This window comes from Neoarius graeffei, chromosome 6 (assembly GCF_027579695.1).
Source record: "Neoarius graeffei isolate fNeoGra1 chromosome 6, fNeoGra1.pri, whole genome shotgun sequence".
NCBI lineage: Eukaryota > Metazoa > Chordata > Actinopteri > Siluriformes > Ariidae > Neoarius > Neoarius graeffei.
Window position 1 is genome coordinate 59459350 of NC_083574.1, and position 16541 is coordinate 59475890.

The window sequence follows — 16541 nt, forward strand, 5'->3', positions numbered from 1 at the left end:
AATAATAATAATAATAAATATATATATATCCCGGGCCAAATAAGCATTCCAGACAAATCAGCGATTTATTATTTTGCTTCTCGATACGCTAATGTGTATGAATATTTGTGTCTCACTGGCAAAACACAAGCATCAATAATGATCTGTTATATAAAGAGGACCCAGAGAAAGAAGTTGGATCTAAACTATGATCCTGAAACACTCCGATAATAGGTTCCGTGTGTCAATGAGTCGCCAACACCATGAATGTGCACTTATTCATTTCTGAAACTACATGTACTGAGCTCCACTTCTGTCTCTGTCCTCTCTGAGAGCTTCGTGTACGTTATATTATGGGTATTGTAGTTGTATAGTTCCCTGCTGGTCATTTATGTGTATTGCGCATGACAAGACGTTCGACTACGTTACCCAGAATGCACCGCGCGCCTGACTCTAGAACGTTGGTTATCCGGGGATATCGCTACTGCTATCAGTGTATCGTTCTGTCTTTTAGAAGATTGACACAACTAGGTAGGGAAAAGCAAAGAAAGGAAAACAAAACACAACCCAAAATGGCAGAGCTCGGAGCAGGCAGCCTGTTACAGGTGGATCCTGCTTTAAATGACCAAGAGCAGGAGCTGAACGAGCGTCTGAAGCGGCTCTATCCGGCCGTGAACGAGGAAGAGACCCCTTTACCCCGGTCCTGGAGCCCCAAGGATAAATACAGCTACATCGGGCTGTCGCAGAACAATCTGCGGGTCCATTATAAAGGTACACAGGCGGGACAGTCTGCTTAACTGTCATGGTTTGGGCCTAAGGAAAAAGGGGCGCTGTGTGTGTGTGTGTTTTTTAATCTGAATGTCTGAAATCTCTCTGAGCTGATTTTCCGTCCCTGTGCTTTGTTTCAGCAGAGGAAAAGAAAAGAAAAGAAAAATTGCCCAAATGTACAGCAACAACAACCAGCTCAGGCTCTGGCTAGCTACAGGAGTTAGCTAAGCTAGCTAGCTAGTTAGTTTAAAACAAAACAAAATTACAAAGCGCCTGTCTTGTTTTGCAATAGAACGCATTACAGTAGTGACTTTGCTAACTTGTTCTCCCAGGAGGATTTTAAACCATGCCAAGACATGTTTTACTTAACAACACTCTCCTTCATTTTTTTTTCCACTAAATTATTCAAAGTGTTAGCAAGCCCTGTATTGCCCATGGGAATACAGGTAACATTAACCGGCTAGATAGGCGACTGCTCAAACGGTTTCCCAATCGCTGATTTATACCAGTGTGTGTGTGTCATGGAAATACACACACAGAGTCCAGGTTTCAACCAAGGAGCTGTCATCTGGCCTGCTGTAGCAAAACTCACATGATAAACTTGAGTATTTTCTGTGTGATTTAGCAAGCTAGACAGTAGCTAGCTATATTTAGTTCCACATCGTGTGTGTGTGTGTGCTCAGACTGGGTGGATTAAGCATTTGATCAACTCAAAGTTGTGGATTAGTGGAACATTTCAAGTGTTTTAAGATAGTGAGCTCTGGCCTTCAGCCCTTCTCTCTCTCTCTGATTGCAGATGGTGTATATTGTGTTGAAACCCTTCCCTCCCTGATCCCACTTTTTTTTTTTGTTTAAGCGCCCTCTTGTTCTTATTTTCGAGCTTCTCCAGCACTGAAGCTGATTTGTCCAGTCTGTCACAACACACTGCTGCATTAGCTATTTATGAACCTGTTCGAAAGGGTCAGGGCGCATCGACCCGCTGAAAACACGATAATTAGATAAAATTACACTTTCGCTCTGAAACGGGTTCATTCCTCAGTCAGACATGACCAGCAGAACCGTTCCAGTATCCCGTGTCAGCCCAAACAGGCTTCCAAGAAGACACAAATAAAGCCCTCACGTCACTTGCGTAACACAGAAACAAACGAGTCGAACGGCATGACGTCATAGCGGTCGACGTGACGTCACGCCGAGACTGTGACGTCAAATCAAGTCAAGTTTATTTGTATCGCGCTTTTCACAATAAACATTCAGTGCGTTTACATGCACATAGAGAAAATCGAATTTCTGCCGTAGCTCGTCTGAAATCGAAGTTCTAAATGGCATGGAAACACCTTAGCTCGGCTGAAATTGAACCGAACTTGATTTCTCGCAATCGAGCTACACGACCTATAGGGTGTTCACACGGCACATATTTGCATCGATGCTGCACCGATGTATTTTGTTGCGATTTATCTTACACCGGTGTAAATTTTGCGCAGCATTCACACGTCACAACCCTGCTTACTAGAGAGAAGCGTGTTAGCACCGGTGCAGCCCCACTTGCGGTCACACGGCAGTTTCTGCGACCGTGTTATAGTAGCAAAAACTTTATTACTATCATTTCCTTTGATAGTAATAAAGTTTTGATATTTCCTTTTATTACTATCATTTCCTATCATTATTACTATCATTTCCGATAGTAATAATGCGGAAATGAAATATGCGCATGCGTGAAAATGTACTTCTTTTTCCCGGTTGTCATGGCATCACCAAGCGCCGGGAAAACAACGTGGATGAAGACACCAGTGTTGCCAGATATTGCTGACGTTTTCCATCCCAAAATATGTTCAAATCCGCCAAAATGCACTTAAAACTGCCAAATCTGGCAACACTGGAAGACACGCAGTTCTGTTGTTGTTGATATTCGCCATTTTGGAAGCGCAAAATACCAGGATGCAAATTATGCAATACCCTTATGTAATCAACTCTCCTCACGCGTAGCGAGTCTACCCCTGTAGCGTTCAGACGTCCCATTTTATATCGGTGCTGCCCCGCAAACTAGCATTTACTCCGGAGTAAATTTCTTAAACCACCTCCCGAGCAGGGTTAGATTTGCACCGGTTTAAGCAGCTTTCAGGGGCTACACCGGTATAACTTTGTACCGTGTGAACGCTCTACCAGGGCAGCCCCGGTGCTACACCGGAGTAAAAGTTGCCGTGTGAACACCCCTCTAGATTATGCGATTTCTGCCGAGCTACTTAGTGCATGTAAACCCAGTCGAGCTGCTTACTTCAGCACTGCCCCTTCCGGAAGTGACGAGTGATGAGACCACAAGCGGGAAACACAACAGCCTCGGTTGGCATGACACTTCACCTTAGCCGCCACTTTATTAGGAACACTTCTGTTTGTACATGCAAACTACAAACACTCTTCTTAGAGTTTATTTTATTTTTAAAGGGACAGTGTACAAATTAAACATTATCCTTGTGGTAAGGACAGATGTCTGTACCAGGTTATAGCAGTACATGCTAATTTCCGCCTGTAGTCCCTTTGTTTATACTCTTGAATAGCTCTTCTTCATGACGACAACCGGAAGTGTACCAACACGATGGGGCGTGTAGCGCCACGTGTGGTTCGGGTGCACAATGTACCTCACACAATAGCTCGATTTCACAGTATGCATGTAGGATTGGATTTCTCTGGCACCCCTGCTGGGACCCTTTGCTCGATTACCGACAGCAGCTCGATTTGGATGCGCATGTAAACTTACTGAGTATGTTTATATGCACATAGAGAAAATCTAATTTCTGCCGTAGCTCGACTGAAATCGAAGTTCTAAATGCCATGGAAACAGCTTAACTCAGCTGAAATTGAACCGAACTTGATTTCTCGTAATCGAGCTACGTGACCTAGATTATGCGATTTTTACCGAGCTACTTAGTGCATGTAAACCATATCGAGCTACTTACTTCAGCACTGCACCTTCCGGAAGTGACGAGACCACAAGCGGGAAACGCGACAGCCTCGGTCGGCATGACAACAGTAGTCGCGAGCAGCAGAAGAGGTCAGGAGGAACAAACGAAGAAGAGAAAATGGCGAGCAGAAACGTGCACTTCTGGAGCAATGAGGAGACAGAGTTCATGCTCATTCAGCTTAAGGAGTTGAATATATTAAAATTCATGGACGGGAGAAAAACGCACAATGGAGAACACGGAACTGATAACTTCGTTTACACTCTTGAATAGCTCTTCTTCATGACGACAACCGGAAGTGTACCAACACGATGGGGCGTGTAGCGCCACCTGTGGCTCGGGTGCACAATGTACCTCACACAATAGCTCGATTTCCTTGTGTGCATGTAGGATTGGATTTCTCTGGCACCCTGCTGGGACCCTTAGCTTGATTACCGACAGTAGCTCGATTTGGATGTGCATGTAAACGCACTGAACGAAACACCTTAGCTCGGCTGAAATCAAACCGAACTGGATTTCTTGTAATCGAGCTACGCGACCTAGATTATGCGATTGTAGCCGAGCTACTTAGTGCATGTAAACCCTATCGAGCTACGTAGTCGAGCTACTTACTTCAGCACTGCCCCTTCCAGGAGCGACGAGACCACAAGCGGGAAACACAACAGCCTCGGTCGAAAAAAAACCCCCAAAAAACCCAGCCTCGGTCAGCATGACACGTCACCTTAGCCGCGACTTTATTAGGAACACTTGTGTCTGGGCATGCACGCACCCATTTCCAATTAGTTGGTAAGTTATTAGCATGTTATCAGGCTAACAGTTAATATGTTCACCATTACAGATCAACTTCAACTTAGTGGCCATTTTATTAGGAACACTTCTGTTCGTACATACAAACTACAAACACTCTTCTTGTGAACACGGAACTGATAACTTTGTTTATACTCTTGAATAGCTCTTCATCATGACGACAACCGGAAGTGTACCAACACGATGGGGCGTGTAGCGCCACCTGTGGCTCGGGTGCACAATGTACCTCACACGAGCTCGATTTCCTTGTGTGCATGTAGGATTGGATTTCTCTGGCACCCCTGCTGGGACCCTTAGCTCGATTACCGACAGTAGCTCGATTTGGATGTGCATGTAAACATACTGAATGCCATGGAAACACCTTAGCTCGGCTGAAATCGAACCGAACTGGAGCTACACGACCTAGATTATGCGATTGTAGCCGAGCTACTTGGTGCATGTAAACCCTATCGAGCTACTTACTTCAGCACTGCCCCTTCCGGGAGTGACGAGACCACAAGCAGGAAACACAACAGCCTCGGTCGGCATGACAACAGTCGTAGAAATGTGCACTTCTGGAGCAATGAGGAGATAGAGTTCATGCTCATTCAGCTTAAGGAGTTGTTATTGTATAGTTGATATATATAATCTCGATGTTGCTGTCCTCGTCGTCGTTCTTCTTGTGAACACGGAACTGATAACTTTGTTTATACTCTTGAATAGCTCTTCTTCATGACGACAACCGGAAGTGTACCAACACGATGGGGCGTGTAGCGCCACCTGTGGCTCGGGTGCACAATGTACCTCACACAATAGCTCGATTTCCTTGTGTGCATGTAGGATTGGATTTCTCTGGCACCCCTGCTGGGACCCTTAGCTCGATTACCGACAGCAGCTCGATTTGGATGTGCATGTAAACGCACTGATTGTCGCAAAGCAGCTTTACAGAATTTGATCAATTTAAAACATGAGCTAATTTTATCCCTAATCTATCGCCAATGAGTAGAGCTGGGCGATTTAAAAAAAAAAAATCTTTGATTTTGGGTGGCACAGTGGTGTAGTGGTTAGCGCTGTCACCTCACAGCAAGAAGGTCCGGGTTCGATCCCCGTGGCCGGCGAGGGCCTTTCTGTGTGGAGTTTGCATGTTCTCCCCGTGTCCGCGTGGGTTTCCTCCGGGTGCTCCGGTTTCCCCCACAGTCCAAAGACATGCAGGTTAGGTTAACTGGTGACTCTAAATTGACCGTAGGTGTGAATGTGAGTGTGAATGGTTGTCTGTGTCTGTGTCAGCCCTGTGATGACCTGGCAACTTGTCCAGGGTGTACCCCGCCTTTCTCCCGTAGTCAGCTGGGATAGGCTCCAGCTTGCCTGCGACCCTGTAGAAGGATAATGAGATGAGATGAGACTTAAATTTCCCCTTTGGGGTTAAAGTGCAACCAGAAGCCAAAAAGCAAGCTTGTAGATGAGAACATCGCAATAGCATCTGTGATTGCCTTCCACCGTGCCCCATAAGGCACACAGTTAAAAAATGTGTCCGGGATGGTTGCTTGCTTTACTGTGGATGGTGCACTCGTACGGCGGCTGTGTTCGTTCCGCTGGGAGCAGCACTTCTCCCGCTCCGCTGCAGGCTTCTGTTTAAGGTGTTGGAATAAATTCATTGTGCTGCTTCCTTTGGAAGCAACCGTTTTCAAACACACCTGACAACGAGGACTTGTTTGGTCTGCTGCAAAACCGAGCCAATTCCAGATCACGGACGAAGTTACTCCTTTCTTGGGCACAAGTTGTAGCTTTCCCCCAGTCGCTGCCATGTTTGTGTGTGTCTATGGTAAGCGTGCGGGAGGAGGGCTATAGTGTCAGTGCCCGATCCATTCCTGCTGCCCGATCCGTTCTGTACATGTGCAGAGGGGAGCGTCGGTGGTGGAAGTTAAAACTGAGAGAAAACCAATTTTCATAAAAACACATCGTCCTTAACTGTAAATACAAATTAATTGATAAAATCGATTTATCGCCCGGCTCTACCAGTGAGCACGCCTGTGGCGGCGGTGGCAAGGAAAAACTCCCTCAGACGACATGAGGAAGAAACCTCGAGAGGAACCAGACTCAAAAGGGAACCCATCCTCATTTGGGTAACAACAGACAGCATGGCTATAACATTAACAGTCCTTACATAAAGTCAGCTTCGTTGATGCTATAAACCCCCACCGATGGAAACCCGAGCGCAAAACTGTTCACGACAACCGCAGTCCCAAAGTCAGCAAGTCAACTGTAGTCCCCAGCCACAAAAGCACCACTGCAAGAGTCCAGAGCGTCCTCCAGGCGCGACCCCCAACTGTCCACATGGGGCCGCCCTCCATAGGAGCGATGCAATGAGACTCCAACCAGACACAGGGCACCAGGATGGATCAGGCAGGTCCGAGGAGCAGAAGAGATCAGCATCTCGATCCCAGGACCGACATGTAACTCAGAGGGACGTCTTAAAGTGCATATCCTGGACCAAATTCATTTTTTTTTTTTAAATGAAAAAATGTCCCTTTACACACTCATCCAGAAGGGTAATTTTGCACAAGGCCATCTGTCTACAGCAGAAAAAAAATAACGCGTCTGGAAAAATCCCAAGGGAGTCTGGACCCAGATTCGTGACGTCACCTGCGGAAGCGCCAGCAGGCTGCGCGAGCTTGCACGGTTTCAGTGCACAGCCTGTGTAGACCAAGTTTAGCAGCTTGCGATTTTGCATTGAAATATGGAATTGTCACCTGAGCGCAGTGTGGGAAACGATGAGTACTAATCCCATCAAGATTGGTGTTGCTACACCCTCCTACGATACATCTGTTAACCATTTTAATAATTACACGATAATGTTGAAGAAATTTGCAGAAAACCACCAGGTCGTTTTCTCATAAACAAACCAGCGCTGACGTAGGATTCAGAGGGAGGCGTCCCGCACGCGACGTCACGAAAATCAATGTTTGCCGGGAAATCCAAATGCCAAGTTTTTTCAGAGGCGGCCCAATTCGCCTCAAATGGCTCGATTTCAACTGAATTTTTCTGGTATTGTGCAAGGTAAAAAAATTGCACAAAATGCAAAATGTGACAGATATTTGACCAAAGTTTCGTATAAAATAGGAGAATGACATTGATCTTGCTCCTGAATTTACCCGTGATATGCACTTTAATGTCTCAGCTTATACCTCTCAAGTGTTTGCTTGTTCACTTGTATCCTTTGTACAGGCAACATAAATATCCATCCATTATCCATAACCGCTTATCCTGTTCAACAGGGCAAGCTGGAGCCTATCCCGGGGTACACCCTGGACAAGTCACCACACAACCATTCACACTCATGGTCAATTCAGAGCCACCAATTAGCCTAACCTGCATGTCTTTGGACTGTGGAGGAAACCCACACGGGAAGAACATACAAACTCTACACAGAAAGGCCCTCGCCAGCCGCTGGGCTCAAACCCAGGACCTTCTTGCTGTGAGGCGACAGCGCTAACCAGTACACCACCGTGCAGCTCTGGAACATAAATAGCAGTAACTGATTTGTATATTAAAGTCAGTCTTAGTTGCTTGTTGGACATGATCTCAGAACTGCTCACCTGGATGCCTGTCAGTTGAAAGCCTCTTGACGAATTCCTTCCGTTCCAGTCTATCTTGGGCCATATCCTTGATTTTTTTTTTTTTTTCCTCAAGTCTTTCTCTTCCCTTTGAGCGATTTCTTTGATCTGATCTTCCCATCGTTTTCTCGGTCTGCCAGTTGGCCTTTTGGTCTTTGGCTTCCAGTTGTGTCCCTGGAATCTGGCATCCTAAGTACATGCCCATACCATCTGAGCTGGTTCCTTTCGATGATGGAAGCGAATTTCGTTTTTTTTTTTTTCTTTTTCCATTCCTGATCCTGTTCCTCCTAGTCACTCCTCCATAGATCAGTCGTAGGACTCTCGTTTCTGTGTTGAGTTTTTGTGTTAGGGTCCATGTTTCACTGCTGTACGGTTTTAAGATGGCTGTGTAAATGCACACTCTCACATCTTGTGCTATCTTCCTTTCTTTGAGGAGTGGGTAAAGTGCATTAAGGTTTTTAGTGAACTTGGTGATTCTGTTGTTGACTTCCTTTTCAACTAGATAGCTGAAGCTTGTTGTTTGTTTGAGGACATTTCCATTTATAATGATGTCTTCCTACTTTCACATATTCTGTTTGGTTGTAACTTAACTTCAGGCCCACTTTGGTTAGCTCTTGGTCCCACTGGTTCACAATGGTTTGTAGACGGGCGATACTTTCCTGTCTGTGCTACGTCGTCAGCATACCCAAACCGCTCAGCTTTGTAATCCTCCCGTTCTACATTTAGTATGATATGATTGAGGTAGAGGATGAACAGGAGAGGTGAAAGGACACTTCCCTGTCGTACGCCGGTGTTGATGGCAAAGTATTTTGTGCTTCCAAAGACAGTGCTGCTTTGCTTCTTGTACATACTCTTGATGGCTATAAGTTGAGTGCTGCTAATCCCTGTTTCCTCGATTACTTTCCACATTTTATCTCGAGGTACTTTCTTGAAAGCTTTCTCCAGGTCCAAGAAACAGATGTGTTGATTTGATGTCATATTCCCAGCTTTTCTCCAGAAATAATCTCAAAGCTGCGATCTGGTCTACAGTTCCTCTTCCTGGTCTAAAACCACATTAGCTCTCCGAGAGGATCTTAGCCTCCTTTCTAATATTCTCTCCTAGAACATTCAGATTTCAGAACTGTGGCCCTGAAATCAGAACCATGTTTATTGGCTATGGACGTTGACACACACAAGGAATTTGGTTCCGGCAGTTGGTGTCTCTCTAGAGATGGGGGGATATATATATATATATATATGTATGTGTATGTATGTGTGTGTAATATCTATATTATACACTATGTCTAAAATATCTGTATTATGCAATATCTAAATATCTACAATCTATCCATCTATAATAAACATTATATACACTACCGTTCAAAAGTTTGGGGTCACTTTGAAATTTCCTTATTTTTGAAAGAAAAGCACTGTTCTTTTCAATGAAGATCACTTTAAACTAATCAGAAATCCACTCTATACATTGCTAATGTGGTAAATGACTATTCTAGCTGCAAATGTCTGGTTTTTGGTGCAATATCTCCATAGGTGTATAGAGGCCCATTTCCAGCAACTCTCACTCCAGTGTTCTAATGGTACAATGTGTTTGCTCATTGCCTCAGAAGGCTAATGGATGATTAGAAAACCCTTGTACAATCATGTTAGCACAGCTGAAAACAGTTGAGCTCTTTAGAGAAGCTATAAAACTGACCTTCCTTTGAGCAGATTGAGTTTCTGGAGCATCACATTTGTGGGGTCGATTAAATGCTCAAAATGGCCAGAAAAATGTCTTGACTATATTTTCTATTCATTTTACAACTTATGGTGGGAAATAAAAGTGTGACTTTTCATGGAAAACACAAAATTGTCTGGGTGACCCCAAACTTTTGAACGGTAGTGTATATTTAAATAATATTGGCTGGCTTTTTTTTTTGTGATCTCTCAGATATATTCCATTCAGCTAGCATGATATTGAACTCGTCGACTTCAATATCATGCTAGCTGAATGGAATATATCTGATAGACCACAAAAAAGTAATTTTTAAAATTATTTATTTTATTTATTATTATTAATAATAATAATAATAATAATAATAATAATAATATACACTCTCTTCATATCAGCATTCTCAAAGGCCAACTCTATCTTACTCGCGACTTGGTGCAGTTAGCGCAGCAGTCCAGTTACCTTCTAGCTGGTGTAGTGTTAGTGAAGGCCAATGCTAGTACAGTCAAGCTGAATAATAATAATTATCATTATCTCTGTGTAATTTACTTAGTTACTTTTAGAATCGGCATCGACAGCTCCACACAGTAGCCTGGGCCCGCCCATCCTAAGCGTGACGCAACACGAGGGCCTGTTGCGAGCTTAGTCTGGCCAGGCAAGCTATCTCCAGCTCTTCCAAGCTCCGGAAAAATCGGGAGCCAATCAACTTTGAGCATCTCCAACGGCCCTGGTTAGAGGCGTGTTCAAGGCAGTGACGTAGTAGAACTGCGACCGGAAGCCATAGATTGTTTACAGAATCATGCTGTATTGAAAGCATTCAACGGGAAGTTCTCATTGAAAACGGAGCAAAGAGCAGCCCTGGAGGTATTTATTGAAAGGAAGGACGTTTTCGCCTTGCTCCCGACCGGCTTCGGTAAGAGTTTAATCTACCAGTTAGCCCCGCTGGTAGCCAGATCAATGGGGCTCAGCGAGAATCCTATCGTCGCGTCACATACGTCAGAGGAAAGAGTGATGTGATTGGTTTAAGCTTCGTCACAGCCTTTTCTGGCTTCGACCAGTAGCAAACTGAGGTATTTCAGGGAGGCGGGTCAACCACGGGCTCTGGGAAATGGTTGGGCTTAATATCTTGGCCAGACCAATAGCTCGTAGAGCTTTGCAGTCGCGTTAGCCAGACTACCACACAGTGGAGTGACCTGGTAGCCAAAATTCTCTCAGAATCTTCCGCTTTTAACGAAGCAAACCTCGTGGCCATGTTTATTTACAAACTGTCACAGTCACTCGCTAGCGCGGTAGTTTTACATCTCAGACGTGTCTCTTTTCCAGTTTTTCGATGTCTGTTGGCATGTTTTTCTCTTGTAAATATGCGTGAAGAATATATAATCAAGTTTTGGTAGCCTTTCGGGTGCTCAGCACATCTTCAGCTTATTTATTTAGTGTTTAATCCGAGCAGTAGCACTGGATTAGCTTCGTCTTTCCTGGCAGACAAAGAAATGATTGTGCGCACGCGTAGCAGAAAAGTTATGTCATTGGATATTCGCATGAAGTCTGACGTGTGATGTTGTGTTGTCTTGACAATGTGCAATATTATAACAATATTGCATGCTCGTTCTCCATTGGGGAGAGCGGCATAATACATGGAGCGATATGATATTGCATGCTATCAATAAACCTACTAGAAAGGAATAGAATACATGTTTTCATTTCATAGAAAAAAAAAGTGGCCTGAATGTATATTATTATACAATGTCTATGCATAAAAAATCTGTCAATAATATACAATATCTAATATACAGTATACAGCATACATATGTATAATATCAATAATATAAACAGTACACCATTTACAAACAGTATGCAGGATATTTCCAGACAAGACACAATATACGAAAAATATTTTTTTATTTATTTTTTTTTTTTAACCTTTATTTAACCAGGTAACAAAAAAAAATCCCATTGAGATTAAAAACCTCTTTTACAAGGGAGACCTGGCCAAGACAGGCAGCGGCAAGCTTGAAACACAAAGTTAGTATCATTTACAGACATACAACACAGATTAAACGTTTGAGGACATAAGCTTAGCTAATAATTTAAGAAACATCTGCATCTTAGAGAGTCAGTTTTCTTTTCATTCATTTTTGATTTAAAAGCTTCCAGAGTGATAAATAGGCGCATCTTAAGTTCATTTTGAAGCAGGTTCCATGCTGTAGGTGCAGCGTATACAAAAGCCTTCTTTCCTAATTCCGTACGAACATTTGGGACATCCAACAAAATCAGATTCTGTGAACGTAGGGCATATTGTCCAGTGTTTTTATGCTTAATGAGTTCACACAAATACAATGGGAGCAGCCCAATAATCACTTTGTATATAAATATGTACCAGTGACAGAGCCTACGAGTGGTCAAAGAGGGCCAGCCTACCCTTGAGTAGAGCTCACAGTGGTGAGTAAGAGCTCTGCAGTTGGTTATGAATCTCAAGGAAGCATGATAAACAGAATCTAACTTAAGAAGACATTGAGTAGATGAGTGCATATACAATAGGTCACCATAGTCCAGTACGGATAGAAAAGTAGCCGCAACAAGTTGCTTTTTTACATTAAAAGAAAAGCATAACTTATTACGGAAATAAAAACCCAGTTTTAGTCTCAGCTTTTTCACTAGGTTTTGTACATGAGGCTTAAAAGTTAAGGAATCATCAATCAGTATTCCCAAGTATTTATAAGAATCAACAATCTCAATTTCACCACCCTCAAGTGTGACAACCTTTGGGATAGTTAAGGGCCTAACCTTAGAGCTGGTAAAAAGCATTAGTTTAGTATTATCAGCATTTAAAATGAGTTTCAGCTGAAGTAAATTATTTTGTACCACAGTAAAAGCATTTATCAAATTTTCAATGGCCTTTTCTAGGCTAACAGCACAGCAATAAATGACTGTGTCATCAGCATAAAAGTGAAAATTTGCATCAGATACATTTTGTCCCAAGTTATTTATGTAAATAGTAAATAGAAGAGGCCCCAGTACAGACCCCTGAGGGACACCCTTGAGGATGGGAACAACTTCTGAGCATAGACCATCATATTTAACACACTGTGACCTATCACAAAGATAATTTGAAAACCAAGCAACGGCATTCTCTGAAAGCCCAGAATTTAGCAACCTAAGTTTTAGAACATCATGATCAACTGTGTCGAACGCTTTGGATAAATCAATAAACAGTGATGCACAATATACACAACAGTCAAACCGGCTAGTGGCCTAGTGGTAGCGTGTCCGCCTCTCGATTGGGAGATCGTGAGTTCTATTCACGGTCGGGTCATACCAAAGACCATCATAAAAATGGTACCTACTGCCATCTGGCAAGGCACGCTGCAATATAGATGGGAGTGGGGAGTTAAACTCTCATGGTTACCAGAGGACTAGCCCCCCACTGTAGCCCTAGCTATGCAATAGGCGAGAGGCCGAGGGCTGCGGAAACGGAGATCTGCGCCACACGGCGCAGGAAGGACTTGACCTTTTTTAAATACATGCCAGTCAGAGTACACAGAGTGCAGTGAGGTAGTACAAACATGAGTATACAGGAGGTACAAGTGGGACAATAGTATAATGGCAAGGATGGTTCAGGTCAGATATTTATGATGTTGATCAATGGGGGGAAAAAAGCTGCTCTTATGTCTGGTGGTTCTGGTTCGCAGTGCTCTGTCGCACCTGCTGGAGGGGAGGAGTTGGAAAAGGTTGTGACCAGAGTGTGCGGAGTCCTTCATGATTTTTGTTTTTTTTTCTGCCTGCTTCCTGGATGGTGAAATGTACAAATCCTGGAGGCTGGGCAGGGGAGCACCGATGATCCTTTCTGCTGACCTTACTGTTCGCTGCAGTCTGCTCCTGTCCTGTTTTGTGGCTGCTCTGAACCAGACTGTGATAGATGTGCACAGGATGGATTCTGTGATCGCGGTGTCGAACTGTGTCCGCAGCTCCTGTGACGGGCCAGACTCACTGAGTTGCCACAGAAAGTACATCCTCTGCTGGGCTTTTGTAAAAATGGAGTTGATATTCGAGTCCCATTTCAAGTCTTGTGAGATGATACTTCCCAGAAACTTGAAGGTCTCTACAGTTGACACAAGGCTGCTGGATATTGTGAGGGGGAGCATCGCAGAGGGGCGTCTCCTGAAATCCACTATCATCTCCACTGTCTTGAGCGTGTTTAGCTCCAACTTATTCTGACTGCACCAGAGCACCAACCGTTTGACTTCCCGCTTGTATGCAGACACGTTGCCATCTTGGATGAGGCCTATAACTGTAGTGTCATCTGCAGATTTCAGGAGGTTGACAGTTGGGTCCATGGAGGTGTAGTAATTGGTGGAAAGGGAGAAGAGCAGTAGGGAGAGCACACATCCCTGAGGAGCGCCGGTGCTGATGGACTGCATGACTGCTCCCAGCCTTATTTGCTGTTCCCTGCCTGTCAGGAAGCTTGTGACATATGACACATCCACTGGCATATGGCAGGTGAGACACTGAGCTGGGATAGGTTGGAGGAGAGGATTTCTGGAATTATGATGTTGAACACTGAGCTGAAGTCTATGAACAGGATCCTTGCGTAGGTCCCTGGACAGTCAAGATGTTGCAGGATGTAATGCAGTCCCATGTGGACTGCATCATCCACTGACCTGTTTGCCCTGTAAGCAAACTGCAGGGGGTCTAGCAGGTGACCTGTAATACTCTTCAGGTGGGCCAACACTAGTCCTTCAAAGGACTTCATGACCACAGACATCAGAGCAACAGGCCTGGAGTCATTTAGTCATGTGATGGTTTCTTGAGGACTGGAATGGTGGTGGAGCGCTTCAAGCAGGAGGGGATTTGACACAGCTCAAGGGCTGTGTTGAAGATCTGTGTTTAAAAAAAAAAAAAAAGTGGACCAGTTGGTCAGCACAGGCTTTAAGACAGGAGGGGGAGACTCTGTCTGGGCCTGGTGCTGTCCTGATTTTTTTTTTTGGCTCTGGAAAAGCCATCTCACGTCCTCTTCACACACCTTAAAGGTGCCCTTCCACCAAAAACGTTTAATACTGGCTCTTTTTGAAATACCATAGTTCACTCCGAGTTGCATATGCATGCTGCATGTGAAAATGTAATTCTACCCCCATTCCCTGTATTAGCTTATGAAAGAAAATAGTCGGAAAAATGTGCGGATCTGAAAAAGCCATACTATCTTGCGTCACTTCGTAAATTAGTATTCATGGCCTTGCCCACCTTGGCTTGCGACCGCCCATGGGAAGGAAGTTCGGATTTAAGTGCGAGGAGAGACAGCAGAGCCTATCTCGTCAGTAGCTCACGAAGAGGACCTGACAGCAAGCTGAAAACATGTCTGGACAAGTTCATGCCTGTGTTCTTTGTGGCAGTAACACATTAACGCTGCATGTTTGGGGAGGCTGGGCCCTCCACTGTGCGAGTTACGAGCTTTCAAAGTCGGGCTGGAGTTGGTGACAGAAACGAAACCTAAGCAGAGTGCTACGGCTCGCCTTGGGGCGAATTGCGTCCCGAGGAGCGGGGCTAGCTCCCCCTGGCAGCGCTGGTTCGTTGGGGAGAGGGCAGAGGTCACTGGCTGCCAAGTTTGGGGAGGCCGGGACCTCCCCTGCCCGAGTTACGAGCATCCAAAGTCGGGCTGAAGCCGCCGACAGAAACGAAACCTAAGCGGAGCAACATTGCAAGATAGAAGAGGTGACCACAGTGACTTTTCAAACTTTGGTGCCTTCAGTAGTGGTTTTGCTTCGAGGTTGTTTTTAATACCTGGATCTGTAGTCAAGACGATCGACCACCAGCTCACAAGCTGTAAGTCAAACATGAACTTTTTGTTCGAAGGTTTTTGTTACGAAATAGGATGTTCATATTCTCCACGTTAGCATGCATGACATGGTCACAAGCTAGGCAGGGATGAGAGTTTTCTGCTTTTCGGCGGATTTTCGCTTTTTCTGAGTAAAAAACGACCTTTTTATATTCTGCCAAATCCGTTGAGAATTTTTATTTTTTTTAAATTAATTTCGGGGGGTTGGGGTATGTTCCTTCATGCTGTTCAAACTTTATTAACTCCAACGATGTTTACACATTATTTGTAAGTCGCCATCTTTAGTCATCTTTAAATCTTGTTGTATGTGATGTAAAATTCATGTTATCTTCATTGTGATTGGTCAAAACATCGATGTCGAGACCATAATAACTAATCAAAAGAGTTTTTACAAAGCCACCCATATTCGCTTGTTCTGACCCACTGGAGGTAGTGTCAGTGCTGTTAGCCAATCAGAGGTAACACGTTTACATGTCATGAATATTAATGAGTGAGAGCTGAAATTCTGTCGTTCTCCCGCCACCCACTCCTCCACCAAACTAGAACAGCCTGAAACAGGAGAACCACAGCATTTTTTTCACCAAAACCAGCTCACAGGGCATTCACTCATACTAGAGACCACCGCACAATTAATGAAAAAACAATGCAAGGGGACCTTGAAGTGCAGTCTTAGCATCAGGGGAGGGGGGTTGCCAAGGCTGTGATAAGGGTGGGTGAGGGGTGTGAGTGTATTCTCAAACCTGCACTCGAAGGCATTCAGGTCATCAGCGGGGGGGATGGTCTCCTATAGGTAGTAATGTCTTGCAAGCCTCTCCACACTGATGCAGGGTTATGGGCTGAAAACCTGCTTTTCAGTATAGCTTCTGTTAGCCTTTTTGATTTCCCTACTCAGTGTATTTCTGGCC

At 44.3% G+C, this 16541-nt stretch overlaps 1 protein-coding gene across 1 annotated transcript in view; it reads left to right on the forward strand.

The window, feature by feature from the left end:
• The first annotated feature begins 409 nt into the window (after positions 1 to 409).
• The window catches only part of ranbp10 (RAN binding protein 10), a 182626-nt gene continuing 166494 nt past the window's right edge, over positions 410 to 16541 (forward strand). Inside the window, exon 1 of the mRNA XM_060923938.1 lies at positions 410 to 750. Within this exon, the coding sequence (XP_060779921.1) occupies positions 414 to 750 (337 nt within the window). The 5' untranslated portion in view covers positions 410 to 413. The remainder of the gene's footprint in view (positions 751 to 16541) is intronic.